Here is a 20,191-nt window from a genome sequence, read left to right as displayed (position 1 = left end):
TTGGAGAACCTCCCCTGTGGGGACAGGCTGGGAGAGTTGGGGCTGTTCAGCCTGGAGAAGAGAAGGCTCCAGGAGATCTTAGAGCAGCCTTCCAGTATCTGACAAGAAAGCTGGGGAGGGACTTTTGACAAGGGGCTGTAATGACAGACAAGGGGCAATGGCTTTGAGCTGAAAGATGGGAGATTGAGACTTGAGATTAGGAAGAAATTCTTCACACTGAGGGTGGTGAGACACTGGAACAGGTTGCCCAGGGAGGCTGTGGATGCCTCCTCCCTGGAGGTGTTCAAGGCCAGGTTGGGTGAGACCTTGAGCAACCTGGGCTGGTGGGAGGTGTCCCTGCCCATGGCAGTGGGGTTGGAACTGGATGACCTCAAGGTCCCTTCCAAACCAAACCATTCTATGAATTTATGATTCCATGACATTACTTTTCTTTTATCACAAGACAAATTTGTCCTAATTCAGCAACCTGCTCATTAAGATCCAGGTGTTAGGACTCTAAAATGTTTTCATGCAAAACCTCTGCAGTAGAAAGTTCTGCTGTAGTGGAACCCATGTTCTATAGACAGGTAGAATCAGGGCAGTCTCTGGGCATGTTGCTTTCTCTTTGACTGAAGCAGCAGTATGATCAGAGAACTATCAGTAATTGCTTTGGCTTGGAAGGGACCTTAGAGATATCTAGTTCCAGCCCCCCTGCCAGAAACAGAGACACCTCCCACTAGACCAAGTTGTTCCAGGCCCCATCCAAACTGGCTTTGAACAGTTCCAGACTTGGAGCCTCTACAGCTTCTCAGGGCAACCTGTTTCAATGCCTCAACATCCTCATGGGGAGGAACTTCTCCTTCATGTCTAAGCCAAATCCAGCTTCTTCCAGTTTAAAGCCATTACCCCTCATAATCACCAGCAAATTCCTGCTCATACACATGGATAGAATGGAATACATTTTACACAACACACTGTATTTTAAACCTCCAGCCCTTCTAAAGCATTTCAAATGAGATTTTCCTTGTCATTGGCATATGAATCCATTACACTGATTGGATTAGATACACTCCCTCTGGTGGTCTGCTTAATCCAGACAAATGCCTCATTTTTTGGTATTTTCTGATTCAATGGCTAAGATGTTGTGGCCAGTTCTGTACCAGTGTAACACTGCTGTCAGTTAAATAGTGCTGGGCTAGAAGCAGACCAATTACAAATCATAGAATCACAGAATGTTGGGGGTTGGAAGGGACCTCCAGAGATCATCAAGTCACAACCCCCATGCTAAAGCAGGATCACCTAGGGCAGGCCACACAGGCACACATCCAGGTGGGTTTGGAAATCATCCAGAGAAGGAGACTCCACAAGAGAATCACAGAATTTACCAGGTTGGAAAAGACCTTCGAGATCATCCAGTCCAACCTATCACCCAACACCATCTAATCAACTAACCCATGGCACCCAGTGCCTCATCCAGTCTTGTTTTAAACACTTCCAGGGACAGTGACTCCACCACCTCCCTGGACAGCACATTCCAATGGCCAATCTCTCTTTCTGGGAAAAATTTCTTCCTAACATCACTATAAACCTCCCCTGGTGCAGCTTGAGACTGTGTCCTTCTGTCACTGGTTGCTGGGGAGAAGAGACCAACCCCCACCTGGCTACAACCTCCCTTCAGGTACAACCTCTCTGGGCAGCTTGCTGCAGGGCTCTGTCACCCTCACTGTAAAGAAGTTTCTCCTCATGTTGAGGTGGAACTTCCTGGGTTCCAGCTTGTCCCTGTTGTTCCTTGTCCTATCCCTGGGCTGCACCAAACAGAGCCTGGCCCCTTCATCCTGACACCCAGCCCCCAGATTTTGATAGACATTGCTCAGATCCCCTCTCAGCCTTCTCTTCTCCAGACCAAACAGCCCCAGGGCTCTCAGTCTTTCTTCAAAGGAGAGATGTTCAGGTCCCTTAAGGCATCATCTCTGTAGCTCTCTGCTGGGCTCTCTCCAGCAGGTCTCTGTCTCTCTTGAACTGGGGAGCCCAACACTGGACACGGCATTCCAAGTGTGGTCTCAGCAGGACAGTGTAGAGTGGGAGAAGAACCTCCCTAGCCCTGCTGGCCACACTTTTCTTGCTGCACCCCAGGATCCCATTGGCCTTTTTGGCTACAAGGACACATTGCTGTCCTGTAAATCAGCAAATCTTCCTCCCATCACTCCCATCGCTTCCTCCCATCACTCAGTTTGGAACTCAAATCTGGAATATCAGCAAAGCAATCAAAGATAGAAAATTCAACCCTCAAATAGTTAAAAGCAGTAAGGATTTCAGAGTGAGCATTTGAACCAACCTAGTGGCCTTCCACGACTGAGTGACTACCTCAGTGGCCATGGGAAGAGCTACAAATGTCTGTCTGCACTTCTGTAAGGTCTTAGCTGTGGTCCTTTATCAGTTCCTTGTCAGAGGAACTGCCTTCATCAGTTCTTTGCATAAGAACTTCCAGAGATTTTGAGTATTTGAACTCTGAAATCAAAAACTTCTGGATCCCAAGACTTTTTTTTTTTTTTAAAGAACATCACAGTTTTGATAAAATAAGCTGAAGAGGTTAGACCAAAGAACATCATGAGGGAAGAGAAGGCTCTGGGAAGATCTTAAAGCATCCTTTCAGTACCTGAAGGGGCCTGCAACAAAACTGGAGAGGGACTTTTGACAGGGGCTTGCAGTGACAGAATCATAGTATCATAGAATCAGTCAGGGTTGGAAGGGACCACAAGGATCATCTAGTTCCAACCCCCCTGCCATGGGCAGGGACACCTCACACTAGATCAGAATGAGAGGGAATGGCTTGAAGCTGGAAGAGGGGAGATTGAGACTGGAGATTAGGAAGAAATTCTTTAGAGGGAGGGTGGTGAGACACTGGAACAGGTTGCCCAGGAAGGCAGTGGAGACCCCATCCCTGGATATGTTCAAGGTCAAAACTGATGAGGCTCTGAGCAACCTGATCTAGTTGATGTCCCTGCCCACTGCAGGGGGGTTGAACTAGATGACCTTTAGAGGTCCCTTCCAACCCAGTGCATTCCATGACTGTGCTTCCTGCACAGTTAACCTCCTCAGTCTGCACTCCCCACTGATGAGCACTTTTGGTCTCAATCTAAACCTTTCCCTGCTCTGTAATGAAATCTATCACCCTCATTATGGTGTCAGCCAGCAAATCAAACAAGGAAAACACAAATGCCAAGCACCAAGTCATGTGTGGAGAAAGACTTTGTCTGCCTTAGCTGGACTGAATCCTTTCTTTTGTAAGTCAGGGGGCTTATGTGCTCAGATAGAATGGTGTTGATTTTTGTGCTCATTCTGTATGGGTGGTGCTCTGCCCAGCTGATAAATATTTTCATAGAATCATAGAACTGTTTTGCTTGAAAGAGACCTCAAGGATCATTGAGTCCAACCTAAGACCACCATGGCCATTAAAACATGTCCCAAAGTGCCATGTCCACACAGAACCTTAGATTACATCAACAACCTGTTATTTATACTAAAAATATTTGATCCAACACTCCTTGTACAAAAAGAGGTCTTGTTAGGTGGGACATGCAGAAAAACAAACAAACAAAGAACCCTCCCTTATCCTCTTCATTGTGTTGATATCAAACATTTCCAGACAGAAACTCAGATTTGAAAGTTAACCAAACATGTTCCCAGTTATCCTTCTAAAGGAAGAACAAACAGACAGGACACCCAAAACTTGCCCTGAAGTTCAGAAGGCAAATAACAGGCAACCTTTTTTTTTTTTGTTTTCATCTCAGTTACCATAAGGGCACCATGGAGAATTGTCACTTCACATTTCAACTGCAAAAATGTTTTCTTAAGAACTGAAAGTGTCCAAAGATTTTTCCCTTCTCCACTTTCTAAGCTGCCTGGAATGCAAAACAATTTGTTCCTTTACAGCCTGCTTGTGTTGAGGGTAGGGAGGCTCTGCAGAGAGTTCTGGTCAGGCTGGATCCATGGGCTGAGGCCAGTGGGATGAGGTTTAACAAAGCCAAGGTCCAGGTCCTGCACCTTGGTCACAACAACTCCAAGCACTGCTGCAGACCTGGGGCAGAGTGGCTGGAAAGCAGCCTGGGGGAAAGGATCTGGGGGTGCTGGTGGTCAGCAGCTGAACAGGAGCCAGCAGTGTGCCCAGGTGGCCAAGAAGGCCAAAGGCTTCCTGGCCTGGATCAAAACCAGTGTGGCCAGCAGGAGCAGGGCAGTGATGGTGCTCCTGTGCTGGGCCCTGCTGAGGCCACAGCTTGAGTCCTGGGGTCAGGTCTGGTGCCACAGGATAAGACCTTGAGGGGCTGGAGGGTGTCCAGAGAAGAGCACTGAGGCTGCTGAGGGGTTTGGAGCAGCAGCTGAGGGAGCTGGGGCTGTGCAGTGTGGAGAAGAGAAGGCTGAGGGAGACCTCATTGCTCTCTGCAGCTCCCTGAAAGGAGGTTGGAGTGAGGCTGGGGTTGGTCTCTTCTCCCAAGTCACCAGAGCTAGGATGAGAGGAAATGTGCTGAAGCTGTGCCAGGAGAAGGTTTGCTTGATGATGAGGAACAATTTCTTTCCTGCAAGCATGGTGAGGGGTTGGGACAGGCTGCCCAGGGAGGTGGTGGAGTCACCACCCCTGGAGGTGTTCCAGAAGCTGTAGCTGTGGTGCCTCAGGATAGAGTTTAGTGGTCATGGTAGTTGGGTTATGGTTGGGCTCAAAGGTCTTAAAGGTCTTTTCCAACCTCAATGATCCTGTGATGAAACCATATGACACAGATCATATTGCATTTCAGAACAGAGAGCCTGATGGTCCCCCCTGAAAAGGCAAACTGTCATTTGAGCTTGTAGAGTGACAGGAATAGAGCATTTTCTTGGACCCACCTACAAGAAGAACCTGCAGAGTCTGCAGAGCAGCTGGGCTGCAGTTACAGGTAGGAAACAACTCTCAGTGCTGTGGAACAAAGTGATTTTCATTCTGGCACAGGCTGCTCCCCTCAGGGAGCATGGTTATTCTGCAGTGCTTCCACTGGCCAAGTCTCCTTGTGCAGTTACAGGTTTTATAGCAGCTCTCTGGTTTCCCAGCAAGGAACTTTGTTGTGTGAATGATGCAATGTGTGGTTTACATTTTATGCAAGGAAAAACAACCAAAAACCCCCAAACCCAGCAAGATGCTGTTCTTGGCAGTAATATTGCTCTGGCTAAATGGGCTGATAACCTGATGAGAAAAAAAAAAAAAAGTTTGTAGAATTGGGACAGGGTTTTGTTTCCTGTTGGATGCTTGTTAGCCATATGGAAGTCCCTCTGCTCTGGGAGATCTCTCTGTAGAGTACAAAGTGCTACTGCAGCTCCACCTGAGGAGCACCACTGTCTGCTACAGCCAGAGCTGAGCCTCAGTGCTCCCCAACAGGCTCCTCACCCACAAACAAGCATTGCCCCCCTGCAGAAACTGCAGCACTAGATCATTGGGTAGGTCATTGCCACACTGGAAACCTATCACTGCCAAGCTCAAAGCCTTCTTCAGGCTGTTGCACCAAAGGCAATGATTGTCTTCTCACCCTGGCCTTTGCCTACAGCCACGAGAGAGAGCATTGCCTTCTCCCTTCCCAGACCACTGTGTCCAGGCAGCTTTGCAACTCAGAACCACTCCCAAGCATCTGCTTCTGCTTACTTCAGAACCCCCTTAGGAGCACTCATTTGGAAATGGACTCTAAATATTAATTTTCTTTGTACTCTAGGCACTTCTGAAATGTCTAAGTCAATCCTTCATGTACACTTTGCTCTTGTTTTCCCAAGCAGAGCAATGTATATCACAACAGGAAATATAAGTCCAGGTTGATTTACAAGCCTGGTGACTGAAGAGCAGTGACACACAGAAAAACCTGGGGCACAGGGAACTTTCCATCCCTTAGGATTTTGAACCAGGATAGTGAGGTTTCCTTCTTGAGCAAGTGCTCCTTTATCACATGCAGGAGAAACCCTCCCATTTTGACACAGGTAGTTTATTCTTCAGCAGAGCAAAACCACCAAGTGATTCTGAAGTAAATGCATCTGAGTACTCTGCTGTGACCCCAACAGCTCCACTGAGAATGGAGTAAGTGTTATTTATTTATTTATTTCCCTAAAGGGAATAAAGACATTGAGGAACAATAAGGTAAAAGAAGGGAGGTACCCAGTTGTGGTGCCCCCTAACACAAAAAGGACGTTGAGCTGCTGGAGAGGGTCCAGAGGGCACCGTGAAGATGATCAGAGGGTTGGAGAACCTCCCTATGGGGACAGGCTGGGAGAGTTGAGGTTGTTCAGCTAAGGGAAGAGAAGGCTCCAGGGACACCTTAGAGCAGCCTTCCAGTGTCAGAAGAGAGCCTAGAAGAATGCTGGGGAGGGACTTTTGACAAGGGTTTGGAGTGACAGGACAAGGAGCAATGGATTTGAGCTTGAGGAGGGCAGATTGAGACTGGAGATTAGGAAGAAATTCTTCACAGTGAGGTTGGTGAGACACTGGAACAGGTTGCCCAGGAAGGTTATGGATGTCCCCTCCCTGGAGGTGTCCAAGGCCAGGCTGGATGGGACTCAAGTGACCTGATCCCCTGGGTGGTGTTTTCCAGACCCAGCTAAACAAAGTCTTGACCAAATGAATTTGATCTCACAGCTGGCCCTACTTTGACAGGAGTTTAGTTGAGCTCCAGTGGATCCTATGCATAATTCTCCATTTACTTAAAGCTGGCTGAGTATCATCTGTCTTTTTAGATGCAAACTGAATGAGATGACTGTTTTTGAACTACTGGAATTCCTATTACTATAGAATCATGGAATGGTTTGGGTTGGAAGAGACCTTAAAGATCATCTAGTTCCAGCCCCCTGCCATGGACAGGGACACCTTGCACTAGACCAGGTTGCTCAAGACCTTGTCCAAGCTAAGCCTGAACACTTTCAGGGAGGGAAATTCCACAAGCTCCCTGGGCAACCTGTTCCAGTGCCTCACCACCCTCTCTCTAAAGAATTTCTTCCTAATCTCCAGTCCCAATCTCACCTCTTCCAGCTTCAACCCATTCCTCCTCACCCCACCACAGCAAGCCCTTGTAAAAAGTCCCTCCCCAGCTTTCTTGGTTTGCTTTTCTGGATCCACCTCTTTCTTTGAGTTCCTGCTTTTGCTGCTAGTCAAACTCAGCCCAGACACAGTCTGCATGAAAGAACAGCCTCAGTACTGCCAGTAGTGGGCTAATGACCAGCAATAAAGCTGTTCAGTGTATCTGCTACAGCTTGTCCAGGCACAACCATGCTGCAGCATGGGGCCAGATGTTTCCAGGAAGCAGTGCAGAACTGCCTCACAGCAGGGTCATAGACTCATAGAATCACCTGGGTTGGAAGGGACCTCCAAAGCTCATCCAGTCCAACCCCTTTGCACTCAGCAGGGACATGCTCCACTAGATCAGGTTGCCCAGAGCCCTGTCCAGCCTCACCTTGAATATCTCCAGGGATGGAGCCTCAACCACCTCCCTGAGCAACCTGTTCCAGTGTTCCACCAGCCTCATGGTGCAGAACTTGTTCCTAACACCCAATCTCAATCTGCTCTGCTCTAGTTTGAAGCCATTGCCCCTGGTCCTGTCCCTGCAGGCCTTTGCAAACAGTCTCTCCCCATCCTTCCTGTAGCCCCTTCAGGTACTGGCAGGTTGTTATTAGGTCTCCCTGGTGCCTTCCCTTCTCCAGGCTGAACACCCCCAGCTCCCTCAGCCTGTCCTCATAGCAGAGGTGCTTCAGCCCCCTGATCATTTTTCTGGCCCTCCTCTGAAACTGCTCCATCAGGTCCATGTCCTTCCTATATTGAGGGCTCTCCAGCTGGACACAACACTGCAGATGAAGTCTCAGCAGAGCAGAGCAAAGTGGCAGAATCACCTCTCTGGCTCTGCTGGCCACACTGCTTTTGATACAGCCCAGGATGTGATTGGCCTCCTGGGCTGCAATCTCACACTGCCTGCTCATATCACTTTGATTGCAGTTTGATCTTCATGGGCAAAAGGAAAAGCAAGGATTTTCTCTTGCAGAATTTAATGGAACAGCAACAGGTGTCTGGAGTCTTTGTAATTTCCAGCAGTAAATTACACCTTGCCAAATGACACAAAGTCACCTAAATATGTGGAAGGCAGCAGAGTGTTGACCACATGCCTGGTGTTGCTTCCTGCTCAGTGTGAAGGACAAAACTCTTTCAGCTCTCCACTGTGAGACACAGTTTGTGTCCCAGGGAGCAAACAAGATTTGCCAGCAAGTCCAGAACTCAGGAACCACTTCTTCAGAAACTAGAGGTGTGATGGTTTGAAACTTTTTAATTTTTCCTTGCAAAGTTCAGAACAGAGAAAGTGAAAGAGTATAAATAAGTCACCATGGGGTGTAAGAAAGCAAAATACTGATTGTTCTAAACACTTCCATTGGATAGATAGAAATGTTTAAGAACTATTACCCAAAACAAAGTAGGCATTCTGCACATTCTGCGTTCGGCAGTGGGGGCAGTTGCTGGGCTGTCTGGCTGCTGTTTCTTCTTCTCTTCTGGCTGAAGATAACACACTGACCTTGGCAGCTAAGTTAACAACTTTCTGCTTAACTAACTCTGCTTCTCTGTCCAGGGGGGTCTGGGGGGAAGCTCCTGGGAGAGAGAGAGGCTCCTTTGGGAAGGGTCCCCTTGGGGGGAAGCAAAGGGAGATCGGTTGTGCTTTTCTGTTGATTGTATATATTTGTGAATGTTGTGAATTTTGTATATTTGTATATATTCATTGCATTTCATTGTAGATTTTAGACTCTGCTTGTAAATACAGCCTTCATTTGCTTCCAGACTGAGCTAGCCTGGCTACTTGGGGCAGGGGGGGCGGGGCAATTTCAGCTCACACCGACACAACAGGAAAACAGAAAGGGTCTCAAGGTTTGCCTGCTCTTCATAAGAGGTCTGACCTTTACCCTGCAACTGAGTTTATCCAAACAGAAAGGAGAATACTGGCCACAAAGGAACAGACCTTGCTCAAACCAACACTGACAGACACCCAGTGCTACAGCATCTGAAGGACATGGAACTGCTGGAGTGAGTCCAGAGGAAGGACACAAAGATGATCCAAGGGCTGCAGCACCTCTGCTGTGAGGACAGGCTGAGGGAGCTGAGGGTGTTCAGCCTGGAGAAGAGAAGACTCCAGAGAGACCTTCTATCTGCCTTTCAATAGCTGAAGAGATCCTACAGGAAGGCTGCAGAGGGACTTTTCCTGAGGGTGTCTAGAGACAGGCCAAGAGGGAATGGTTTGAAGCTGAAGGAGAGCAGGGTTAGACTGGAGCTGAGGGAGAAGTTCTTCAGTGTGAGGGTGTTGAGGCTCTGGAACAGGTTGCCCAGGGAGGCTGTGGATGCCTGGAGGTGTTCAGGGCCAGTGTGGATGAGGCCTTGAGCAACCAAGTCCGGTTGAAAGGTGTCCCTGCCCATGGTAGGGAGATTAGAGTAGAAGTCCCTTCCAACCCAAAGCAAACAGATACTCAGTGCTACAACATTTATTAACAGAAGGAGAATCAAGCAGTGCATGAAAGCCATAACTAGGCTAAAGCAAGAAAGATCTGCTCTTGCTCTCTTGCTTCCTAGGAACAGTTTCCTACAGTTTCCAACAGCTATCCTTACTCCTGAAGATGTTTGATTTGTTTTCCGTGATGTGATTTCATTCAGCTCTAATTTCACCAAAGACAAACTCCAAACAGAATAACTTTTCAAATCACTTACTCCAGGACTTGAAGCTTAAGAAAATATAATAAAATTGAGCCCCAGTTCCTAATTCCATACCATGTCCATCAGCTACTTGTCTGCCCTTCACGGCACTATTTAGGAACCTCTTCTCCTTTCATCATGCATCCATTTTACACAGAACATGTCTGAACCTAACCAATCCCATTTGACAGATAATAGACATAAAACTTAGATCTGTAAACTTTCACTCTCTCCATTCAGCTTCCTTGCTCTGGGAGACACTAACTTGCTTCTGCTTGGCTTTAGTGACCTTGGCTGTGTTCTTTGTTGTGGCTGAGTATCCTCATGAAAGAACTTCCTGCTCCTTCTCTTGTCCCTTTTTGTCCAGGGGGGTAAGGAGGGGAGCAGGGAAGGGGAAGCTATTAGCTCCCCTGTTTTTTTGGCCAGGGGGATTCTTGTGCTGTTTATCAATTGTAAATCCCTGTAAATATTGCAAATATTGTCTATGTTGTACACATTCATTGCATTCCATTGTAGACTGTAGTTCTGCTTGTAAATACAGCTTCATTTGCTTCCACCTGGGCTGGGCTGGCAATTTAATGTTGGGGGGAATTTTTCAACCCACCACACAAAGTAGGGTTAAGGAAACAGGAACAAGGACTTAACTCCCACAACAACATTTTGACTCCCCTTGCCTAATTTCTTGGCTGAAGTGAAATGGGATCAATGATGTCCTTGCAGTTGAGGTTTGTGTTCATGTGGATGCTCACAAGACCCAAACGTGACAATCTTTTGTGCTGGATAACCTATGGGCAATGTTTTTGGGTAGCCTTTGAGCACAGCTGCATACCCCCCATACACACACATACACACAATAAATAAACAAATATAAGAGAAAACTTTTCCTTTACCTTTGGAGTTTACTGCACCAGCTGCAGTTGAAACCAATCTGGGCAGTGACACAGGGACCACAGGAGGTAAACTGGAGACAAGCTGGGACATACAGAAACAAACACAAAGAATTACATTACTCTCACAAATAATTCTGGAGGTTGGGGGGGGGGGGGGGGAAAGGCAGAAAAGAAGGGGAAAAATCAATACATTTAGGGGCTTAAGAGGTTCACACATGTCCAGACTAAGCCACTGAGCCCAGCCTGTTCCAATGCACAGCACTCCATGCACAAAGGTACATTTTATCTCTGGGACTCCATTTGTATTCCATTGGTAAACACAGTCCTATTTCCACATCTCTTTACTCAGCTCCATTGTTACATTTTTATCTTTTTGCTCAATATTAAGCATTTCCTTAAATGTCTCTCTTCCCTGGCTCCAGTGTTCCTTAGTGTTGCTAACATTCAGACACCAGCAGACAACGAGACTGGCTGGAAATTGTGCAAGGGCTGTGATTGGATTAGAGAAAAGGAAAGTGGCTATTGCCATCCCTGTCCACAGCAGCACAGCTGGCAGTTTAAACCCAGTGATTTCTAAACAAGGCAGTTTCACCTTGGACAGAAAGAGACAGATGGAGTGCAAAATGTGTTTGGGGATATTCTTTTGCTGTACACAGAAGAATTTCTGTTTCTCTGGCAAGCATGAAAACAGTTCTTTCTTTTTTCGTTGTTTCTTGAGGAAACAAATTGCAAGGCAGTGTCATCATTCTGCTGAAAAAATGATTGGGCACAAATTTCATTCAAAGCCTGCTGGGAGCTGTCTGCCTATAAACTAACTTGAGCTACATGAGGAGAGGCTGAGAGCCCTGGGGCTGTGCAGTCTGGAGAGAAGACTGAGAGGGGATCTGATCAATGTCTATCAATAGCTGAGGGCTGGGGGCAGGAAGGAAGGCAAGCAAGGGACAGCCTCTGCTCACTTGTGCCCTGAGATAGGACAAGGGGCAATGGATGGAAACTCCAGCACAGGAGGTTCCAGCTCCACATGAGGAGGAACTTCCAGAGCACCGGAACAGGCTGCTCAGAGAGGTTGTGGAGTCTCCTTCTCTGGAACTTTTCCAGCCCTGTCTGGATGTGTTCCTGTGTGACCTGTGCTGGATTCTCTGGTCCTGCTCTGGCCTGGGGGTTGGACTCAAAGATCTCCAGAAGTCCCTTCCAAACCCTGACACCCTGTGAACTGTGAAGATGCACTGGATTAATGCATCATCCATCTGGGAACGAACCTGAGAGAGGAGAAGTGGATCTGTCCGTGACTCCAGGTCCACAGACAAAGCAAACTATTTACAATGGTGCTTGTGTGGCTGGGAAGGGGATTGTTCCCAGATCTGGCTCCTGGCTGTGTTGTGTTTTACTCACTTGGAAGAGGAATCATCTCAACAGCTGAGAGATTGGTGATCTTGGACATCTGCAGCTCCACACGGTGGTACTCGTAAATTGTTCTTCGACGAACATCTACCAGGAAAGGAAAAGAGAAAGATTTTCATACTTTGCTGTATGGAAAACCTCATCAGCAGGTTTGCAGCTGATACCAAACTGGGAGGAGTGGCTGACACACCAGAGGCTCTGCTGCCATTCAGCCAGACCTGGCCAGGCTGGACAGCTGGGCAAAGATGAACCTAATCCAGTTCAACAAGGATAAATGTAGGATCCTGCACCTAGGGAGGAACACCACCATGCACCAGTGCAGCTGAGAGGTTGACCAGCTGGAAGCAGCTCAAACCAGGACCTTGGAGTCCTGGTTGATACTAGGGTTATCCACGGGACAGCAGTGTGCCCTTGTGACCAAGAAAGCTAATGGGACGCTTGGGTACATTAAGGAGACTCTGCCCAGCAGGCCAAGGGAGTTTCTCCTCCAGTCTGCTCTGCCCTGCTGAGATCACACCTGGAATATTATGTCCAGTTCTGGGTTCCCCAGTTCAAAAGGGACAGGGAACTACTGGAGAGTGTCCAACAAAGGCTATAAGGATGATGAAGGGCCTGGAACATCTCTCTTATGAGGAAGGGCTGAGAGACCTGGGGTTGCTTAATCTGGAGAAGGTCAAGAGGGGATCTGATCAATGTCTATAAATACCTGAAGGGTGGCTGTCAGGAGGATGGAGCCAGGCTCTTTTTCAGTGATGCCCAGTGATAGGATGAAAAGCAATGGACTCAATCAAGTTCCACCTCAACATGAGGAAATACTTCTTTACTGTGAGGGTGCTGGAGCCCTGGAGCAGGCTGCCCAGAGAGGTGTGGAGTCTCCTTCTCTAGGGATCTTCAAAACCCACCTGGATGCATTCCTGCATGGCCTGTCCTAGGTGACCCTGCTTTGGCTTGGTGATCTCTGGAGGTCAATTCCAACCCCTAGCATTCTATGATTCTATGATTCTGCTGGCTGTAGATTGTGAGAAGCAGTAGAGGCAGTGATGGCTCACTCTTCCTTGGGTGCACGTGTGGCTTCACTTTTCCTCAAGAATCTATTTTTAACATTAGATGTCATGAAGAAACATGCAAAAGATAGGCAGAGAATTTTTCACTTGAGGAACCATCAGAGCTGACAGAAAAGGTACCTGTCCCTGGTAAAGGACTATGAACACACTGAGAGTGCTCTCAAGCATCTGAGTCATTCAATCAGCCAGAAATTCTGGAGTCAGTCAGGTTTGGCTGTATTTCAGATCCTTGCTTTCCTAACCCATTTCTCAGCCTACAGACTTGAGAGCAATGCTTTACATACTCACTTTGTCAGCTGGTGTCAAGATGTGCAAACAAAACTCATTTCATTACTTAATCAAATGTGTTAGCTATGAAGCAGCTCACATCTAATGCACTGGAACACAAGGTAGCTCACATCTAATGCAGTAGAACACAAGGTAGCTCACATCTAATGCACTGGAACACAAGGTAGCTCACATCTAATGCAGCAGAACACAAGGTAGCTCACATCTAATGCAGCAGAACACAAGGTAGCTCACATCTAATGCAGTAGAACACAAGGTAGCTCACATCTAATGCAGTAGAACACAAGGTAGCTCACATCTAATGCAGCAGAACACAAGGTAGCTCACATCTAATGCACTGGAACACAAGGTAGCTCACATCTAATGCACTGGAACACAAGGTAGCTCACATCTAATGCACTGGAACACAAGGTAGCTCACATCTAATGCAGCAGAACACAAGGTAGCTCACATCTAATGCAGTAGAACACAAGGTAGCTCACATCTAATGCAGCAGAACACAAGGTAGCTCACATCTAATGCACTGGGTCCAAGGCAGCTGACATCTAAATGCTTTAGAAGTTTTTTTTTACTTATATGAGACCATCAAAGTCTTCCAAAACAGCCTTGGTTGTGCATAATCCTTACTCAAGCTGACTGCCCTGAAGGCTCCCAAAGCAGAAATTCACCCCAGTCAATGCATTGCTCCTGTGGGCTTGGAGCACACAAACGACTGCAAGATCCAAGCACAAGGTAGGTGTGAGGAAATCCCAGACTTGTTAGTCTCCAGATCAATACCCCATCATCTGTTCTGAATATTCCAGGTTTTATGTGCATGGTTGTGATGCAGATGGGTGAGCTCACAGATTAGCTGAAAGTTCTAATTTGCTTCCACAGAAATCTTTATCCTCCTGTCCAACAAAGTAAGCAAACGGAGAGATAAATTACAATGATGAGTGCTGACACTTGAACTGAACTCCATCTCATCAGGGCTGGTACAGACTGGTATGCTAAAATCCTGTTCACTCTGAGCCTTCCTTAGCAGACTCCTCACAAGCCTTACAAGATGGAAGGAGCTTCTGGTCTTCCAAAAATGCAGTAAGAATCAGTGATGCTGACTGAAGAGAATTCAGTTTGGCATAAAATAATAATAACAACAACAACAACAATAACAACAAGATCTCCTCAGAGCCTTCTCTTCTCCAGACTGCACAACCCCAACTCTCTCAGTCTGTCTCCAGAGCAGAGCAGCTCCAGCCCTCTGCTCATCCTTGTGGCCCTTCTCTGGACACCTTCCAGCACCCCCAGATCTTTCCTGCAATAGAGGCTCCAGAACTGGACACAGAGCTGCAGGTGTGGTCTCAGCAGAGTGGAGCAGAGGGGGAGAATCCCCTCCCTGGCCCTGCTGGCTATGCTTCTCTCTCTATCTGCTGCATGAAACCTAAGCAGAGAGAGATGTTTGCAGTCACCTTCTAAGAGCTTTGGCACACTTGCAGGACTCTAGGTGCAAGTGCAGATTCTTTTGGCAGCCTTGACTTGAAACACACCATGCTTAGCTCCTCAAGATCCACTTTTTCCTCCTCTAGAGTGCTGAGCCTGTGACCCCTTAACAAAACAGGGTAGGCAAAGCTAAACTCAAGAAGATAAACAGAAAAAGAATGTGTCCTCTCCTCTGACAACCTTCCCCCTCAACCCCTCCACACACACTCCTACTCCAGCCCAAAGCACACACTGCCTTTCAAGCAGCTGGAACTTGTCTTTCTCTGGCTTCTGCTGTCTGTTTAGCTCTTCTACAAACAACTGCAAGGGCAGAACCACCAAGAGGTCATGAACCTGTGTCCTTCAATATACACCTGAGCTTGACAGGAACTGGTGAACTCCTTTGGTGTCAGTAACATGTGCACCCTGGGCTGCAGCAAAACTTATGTGGCCAGCAGAACAAGGGAGGTGATTCTGCTCCTCTACTCTGTTCTGGTGAGACCCCACCTGCAGTGGGTCAAAGACAATCACAAGGTTGGTGAAGCTCTCCTAGGGGCACAGACTGAGAGAATTGGGACTGCTCAGTCTGGAGAAGAGAAGGCTCTGGGGGAGACCCTAGAGCAGCCTTCCAGTGCCTGAAGTGGGCTACAAGAAAGGTGAGGAGGAACTTTTTATAATGGGCTGTGGTGATAGGACAAGAGGCAATGGTTTGAAACTAGAGCAGGGTGGATTTAGATTGGACATTAGGAGGAAGTTCTTTATTGTGAGGGTGGTGAGACACTGGAATGGGTTGCATGGAGAAGTTGTGGGCAGCTCATCCCTGGAAATGTTTAAGATGAGGCTGGATGAAGCTTTGAGGAATCTGGGCTAGTGGAAGGTGTCCCTGCCCATGGCAGGCTGTTAGAACTAGATGCTCTTTAAGATCCCTTCCAGGTGAAGCCATTCTATGATATTGCTGAAAGGAGGCATCCCATCAGAAGAAAGGAAAAGGACTTTTTTGCACACATATATTCTTCTGAAGTTCCATTCCTGGTTCTGAATTTCAGAAGTTGTGGCTATGTTCTTCGTCCAGTCAAGAAAATATTTTACTTTTCTGTAGGTTTGAATATGTTTGATTGTGACTGGACTCAATGATCTTCCAGGTCTCTTCCAGTCAAATTGATTCCATGGTTTCATGACTCTGTGGTTCTATGATTCTATGCCAAGCAGCCTTTGCACCTCAATGATGTAACTTCCAGTAATAGCTCTTTTTCAAGAACAGATTCCATTTTTTTTTCACACTTGGTTCAACTTCCAGCATGGCCCAAATTGTTTCTGTGGCATGTACATGTGCTAGCTTTAAACAGAAGGCCAAAGGTACAGTTCCCAGCAGAAAAAGCTGAGGGAAACATCAGCTATTTGAGGTAAGAACATTCCTTAGTGACCCAGAGGAATAACATGAGGGGCCAGAAGGCCAAATGAAAGAATTCACTTGAGGGATGAAGCAGTGGATCAGTAAATTATAGATGTGCCAGATTCTTGTGTGACAAAATTTCTCTGTAGTAGGTCAAGGGAGGTTCTCCTCCTCCTGTACTCTGCCCTGCTGAGGCCACATCTGGAATATTGTGTCCAGTTCTGGGCCCCTCAGGTCAAGAAGGACCTCAGGGAACTGCTTGAGAGAGTCCAGCACAGAGCCACAAAGCTGCTGCAGGCAGTGGAACATCTCCCTGTGAGGCCAGGCTGAGGGAGCTGGGGCTTGGGGCTTGGAGCTTGCAGCAGAGGAGCCTGAGGGCTGCCCTCATTGCTGGGGATAAAGATGTGCAGGGCTGGAGCCAGGCTCTGCTCAGGGATGGCCAAGGACAGCACAAGGGGCACTGGGGGCAAGCTGGAGCAGAGGAGGAGCCACAGGAACAGAAGGGAAAACTTTGTCCCTGTGAGGGTGCTGGAGGCCTGGAGCAGGCTGCCCAGAGAGGTTGTGGAGTCTCCTTCTCTGGAGACTTTCAAGACCCACCTGGATGTGTTCCTGTGTGCCCTCCCTGGGTGATGCTGCTCTGGCAGGGGGGTTGGACTGGCTGATCCCTAAAGGGCCCTTCTAATCCTCACCATTCTGTGATTCTCTGTAGTTGTATCACAGTAGTTTTACACTACCTGATACCATGTAAGTATTGTATGGAAGAGATCTGCCAGAGTTAAGTAAGTGTACTAGACAGGGAGAGTGCTCTGGAGACACAGCAGTGCCAGAGGAGCATCAATGGCTTCCCAGCATACCTGAAAGGTCAGTAGCTAGCAATAAACCATTCTAAATAGGTGTCCAACAGATGCACAATCTCTCTGGTACTTTTCCATCCCATAATCACTTTCCCTCACACAGCATTCCTCTGCTGAAACCTGTAATAGCGGAGGAGTCAGACTTGTTTTGTAAATGATACGTTCAGACAAGTGAAAATCTTTGTCAGTGAAGGATTTCTTTGGAACTGAGACAGGCCACATCCCCAGCAGGGGCTGCCAAAGAAGGCCATATGTATGCAGGCAGCTGCACTCTTCTTTCCAATCCTCCCTGCTAGAGGAAACACCAATGGCAGGAGCCTGCATTTGATTATGCACGAGTCCAGCTGAAGCAATTCATCAAACACAGCCCATTGACACTGCAAGCAAACTGTGAGAAATGAATCCTCCTCCCTGACACCTCCCCCCACACTGCTCCTGCAGCCCAGCACACACACTGCCTTCAGGGATTCACAGAGTGCTCTGGGTTGGAAGGGACCTCAAAGGGCATCCAGTTGCAACCCCCCTGCCATGGGCAGGGACACCACACACTGGATCAGGTTGCTCATGGCCCTGTCCAAGTTGGCCTTGAAAACCTCCAGGAAGGCACTGACAGGTTGCTATTAGGTCTCCCCAGAGCCTTCTCTTCTCCAGGCTGAACACCCCCAGCTCCCTCAGCCTGTCCTTGTAGCAGAGCTGCTCCAACCCCCTGAGCATTCTCATGGCATTCTCTGGACCCTCTCCATCAGCTCCATGTCCTTCCTATATTGAGGGCTCCAGACCTGCACACAGCACTCCAGGTGAGGTCTCAGCAGAGCAGAGCAAAGTGTCAGAATCACCTCTCTGGATCTCTGGCAATGCTGCTTTGGATGCAGCCCAGGCTGCCATTGGCCTCTGTGCTGCAAGCTCACACTGCCTGCTCCTGTCCAGCTTCTCATCCAGCAGCACCCCCAAGTCCTTTTCCAAGGGCTGCTTTCTATCACTCATCCCCCAGTCTGTATTGATCTGCTTTATGAACAACGTGGACAAAACTGTTCTGCACCAAGACTCTGTGCCTACCACACATCATTTACTTTGGAAGTCTCCAAGTCCTTTCAGATCTACTCCCACTGCTGATGCCAGCTCAGCTGCTTTTAGCATGGAATCTAGGTGTGAAAAATGCTTCTTTCCCTTGAGCCACCACACACTGGACTACCTAATTCAGAGACTGGCTGATGGCCACTTAAGAGTTTGGCTAAAACAAGAACATTTTAATCTTTGATCACCTTGTACCAGCCCTTGAGGTGCTGTTGTGTGACCAAAGATTGGCAGCACATCTACCTCACAATCACAGAATGTCAGGGGTTGGAAGGGACCTCGAAAGCTCATCCAGTCCAACCCCCCTGCCAGAGCAGGAGCACCTAGAGCAGGTCACACAGGAACACAGCCAGGTGGGTTTTGAATGTCTCCCTAGAAGGAGGCTCCACAACCTTTACTACTCCTGATTTGGACATCTAGTGCCAAGGAATCTTGCTGCCCAGCTAAACCCTTTTAGGCCAGCAGGCAAACATGCAGGCCTGCAGGAGCTGGCACCCAGTGGAATGAGTTACAGTAATGGAAACCAAGAGTAAATGCTGTGAATTTAGAGTGATAACTGTGAGGACCACTTTGCACAGAGATAAATTACAACATTCACCAGCAAGGCAGCAGCAAATTAGGCTTTGCTATTTCCCAGCTGGTGCTGCACCTTTGTACAACAAATACCACAACACAAGTGACTAAGTCATCTTTCACCTCTCAGAAGGGGAATGCTGAGGTTCTTTCAGGGGCTTCAGTGCAGTAAACAAACTGGAGAAAAATCTTCAGCAAACAGTTCTAACATGCAGAGCTGTCAATTACATGCTTGAGTGACACTAGACACCGAGTGCCACTGGCTGCACTGAAAGGGAAATAAAACAGCTCAGCTACACTCCCATTTGTGTACACAGCCTGGGTGAGTGGTTTCAGCAGCATGAAATGTTTGGTTGTCAAGACAAGGATTTGCTAACAGAGGTGTACCTCATCCTAAAAGAGGTGTACCTCACTACCAGGAAGATATTGAAGTGCTGGAGCATGTCCAGAAACGGAGAACGAAGCTGATGAAGGGTCTGGAGAACAGGGCTGGTGAGGAGCAGCTGAGGGAGCTGGGGGTGTTCAGTTTGGAGAAGAGGAAGCTGAGGGGAGACCTCATTGGTCTCTACAACTCCCTGAAAGGAGGTTGAAGTCAGGTGGGTGTTTGTCCTAGTGACAGGATAGAGGAAATGGCCTCAAGTTGCCCCAGGGGAGGCTTAGATTGAAGATTAGGGAAAAATTTCTTTCCTGCAAGAGTGGCCAGGTGTTGGAACAGGCTCCCCAGGGAGGTGGTGGAGTCATCAGCCCTGGAGGTGTTCAAACAACCCTGTGCAGACATGGCCCTTTGGGTCATGTCTTTGTGGACAGAATGGTGGTGGGGTGGCAGTTGAAGATCTTAAAGCTCTCTTCCAACTGTGATGATTTTAGGGGACACAGAGTGATTTCTATTCTTCCACTTCCTTGAGAAGCTCACAAAGAAAGTAACCCAACCATTCTATCCTATCACCCTTCTAGGAAGTGACTGGAGCCATACTTGATTTACCACCACTACACAACAAGAACATGCATCTTTTAAGAGCACCTGACACTGGCTCTCTGTGGGCCAGAATTATTTACCAGTGCTGTCAGGCTGCTATTATGTTGCCTGTATATGCTAATACAAACATGTTTTATTGTAAGCACAACTGAGCCTGAGGAAAACCCCCTGTGATCTCATGCTTCCCCTTGATTAATAACAGCTCCAGTGGAAGCTCCAGGTGGGGGTTGGGCTCTTCTCCCAGGCAACCAGCACCAGCACAAGAGGACACAGTCTCAAGCTGTGCCAGAAGAAGTTTTAGGCTCAAGGTGAGGAGAAAGTTCTTCACAGAAAGAGTGACTGGCCATGGAATGTGCTGCCCAGGGAGGTGGTAGAGTCACTGTCCCTGGAGGTGTTCAAAAAAGGATTGGACGTGGCACTTGGAGCCAGGGTTTAGTCAGTCATGAGCTGCTGGGTGATAGGTTGGACTCTATGAGCTCTGAGGTCTTTTCCAACCTGGTTGGTTTTATGATTCTATGAA

The 20,191-nt window shown here is 47.8% G+C and overlaps 1 protein-coding gene across 1 annotated transcript in view; it reads right to left on the bottom strand.

Annotated features, from left to right (window-relative positions):
* Nucleotides 1–20,191, bottom strand: part of PLXDC2 (plexin domain containing 2) — a 316,666-nt gene that overhangs the window by 53,977 nt on the left and 242,498 nt on the right. Inside the window, exons 8-9 of the mRNA XM_054390077.1 lie at nucleotides 11,983–12,078; nucleotides 10,591–10,672 (exon numbers count right to left, since the gene is read on the bottom strand). Of these exons, the coding sequence (XP_054246052.1) occupies nucleotides 10,591–10,672; nucleotides 11,983–12,078 (178 nt within the window). The remainder of the gene's footprint in view (nucleotides 1–10,590; nucleotides 10,673–11,982; nucleotides 12,079–20,191) is intronic.

The sequence above is a fragment of the Indicator indicator genome, chromosome 20 (assembly GCF_027791375.1).
Source record: "Indicator indicator isolate 239-I01 chromosome 20, UM_Iind_1.1, whole genome shotgun sequence".
NCBI classification, from domain to species: Eukaryota; Metazoa; Chordata; class Aves; order Piciformes; family Indicatoridae; genus Indicator; species Indicator indicator.
The sequence above is the reverse complement of the archived record's forward strand: the minus strand, read 5'-3'. Positions and strand labels throughout refer to the sequence as shown.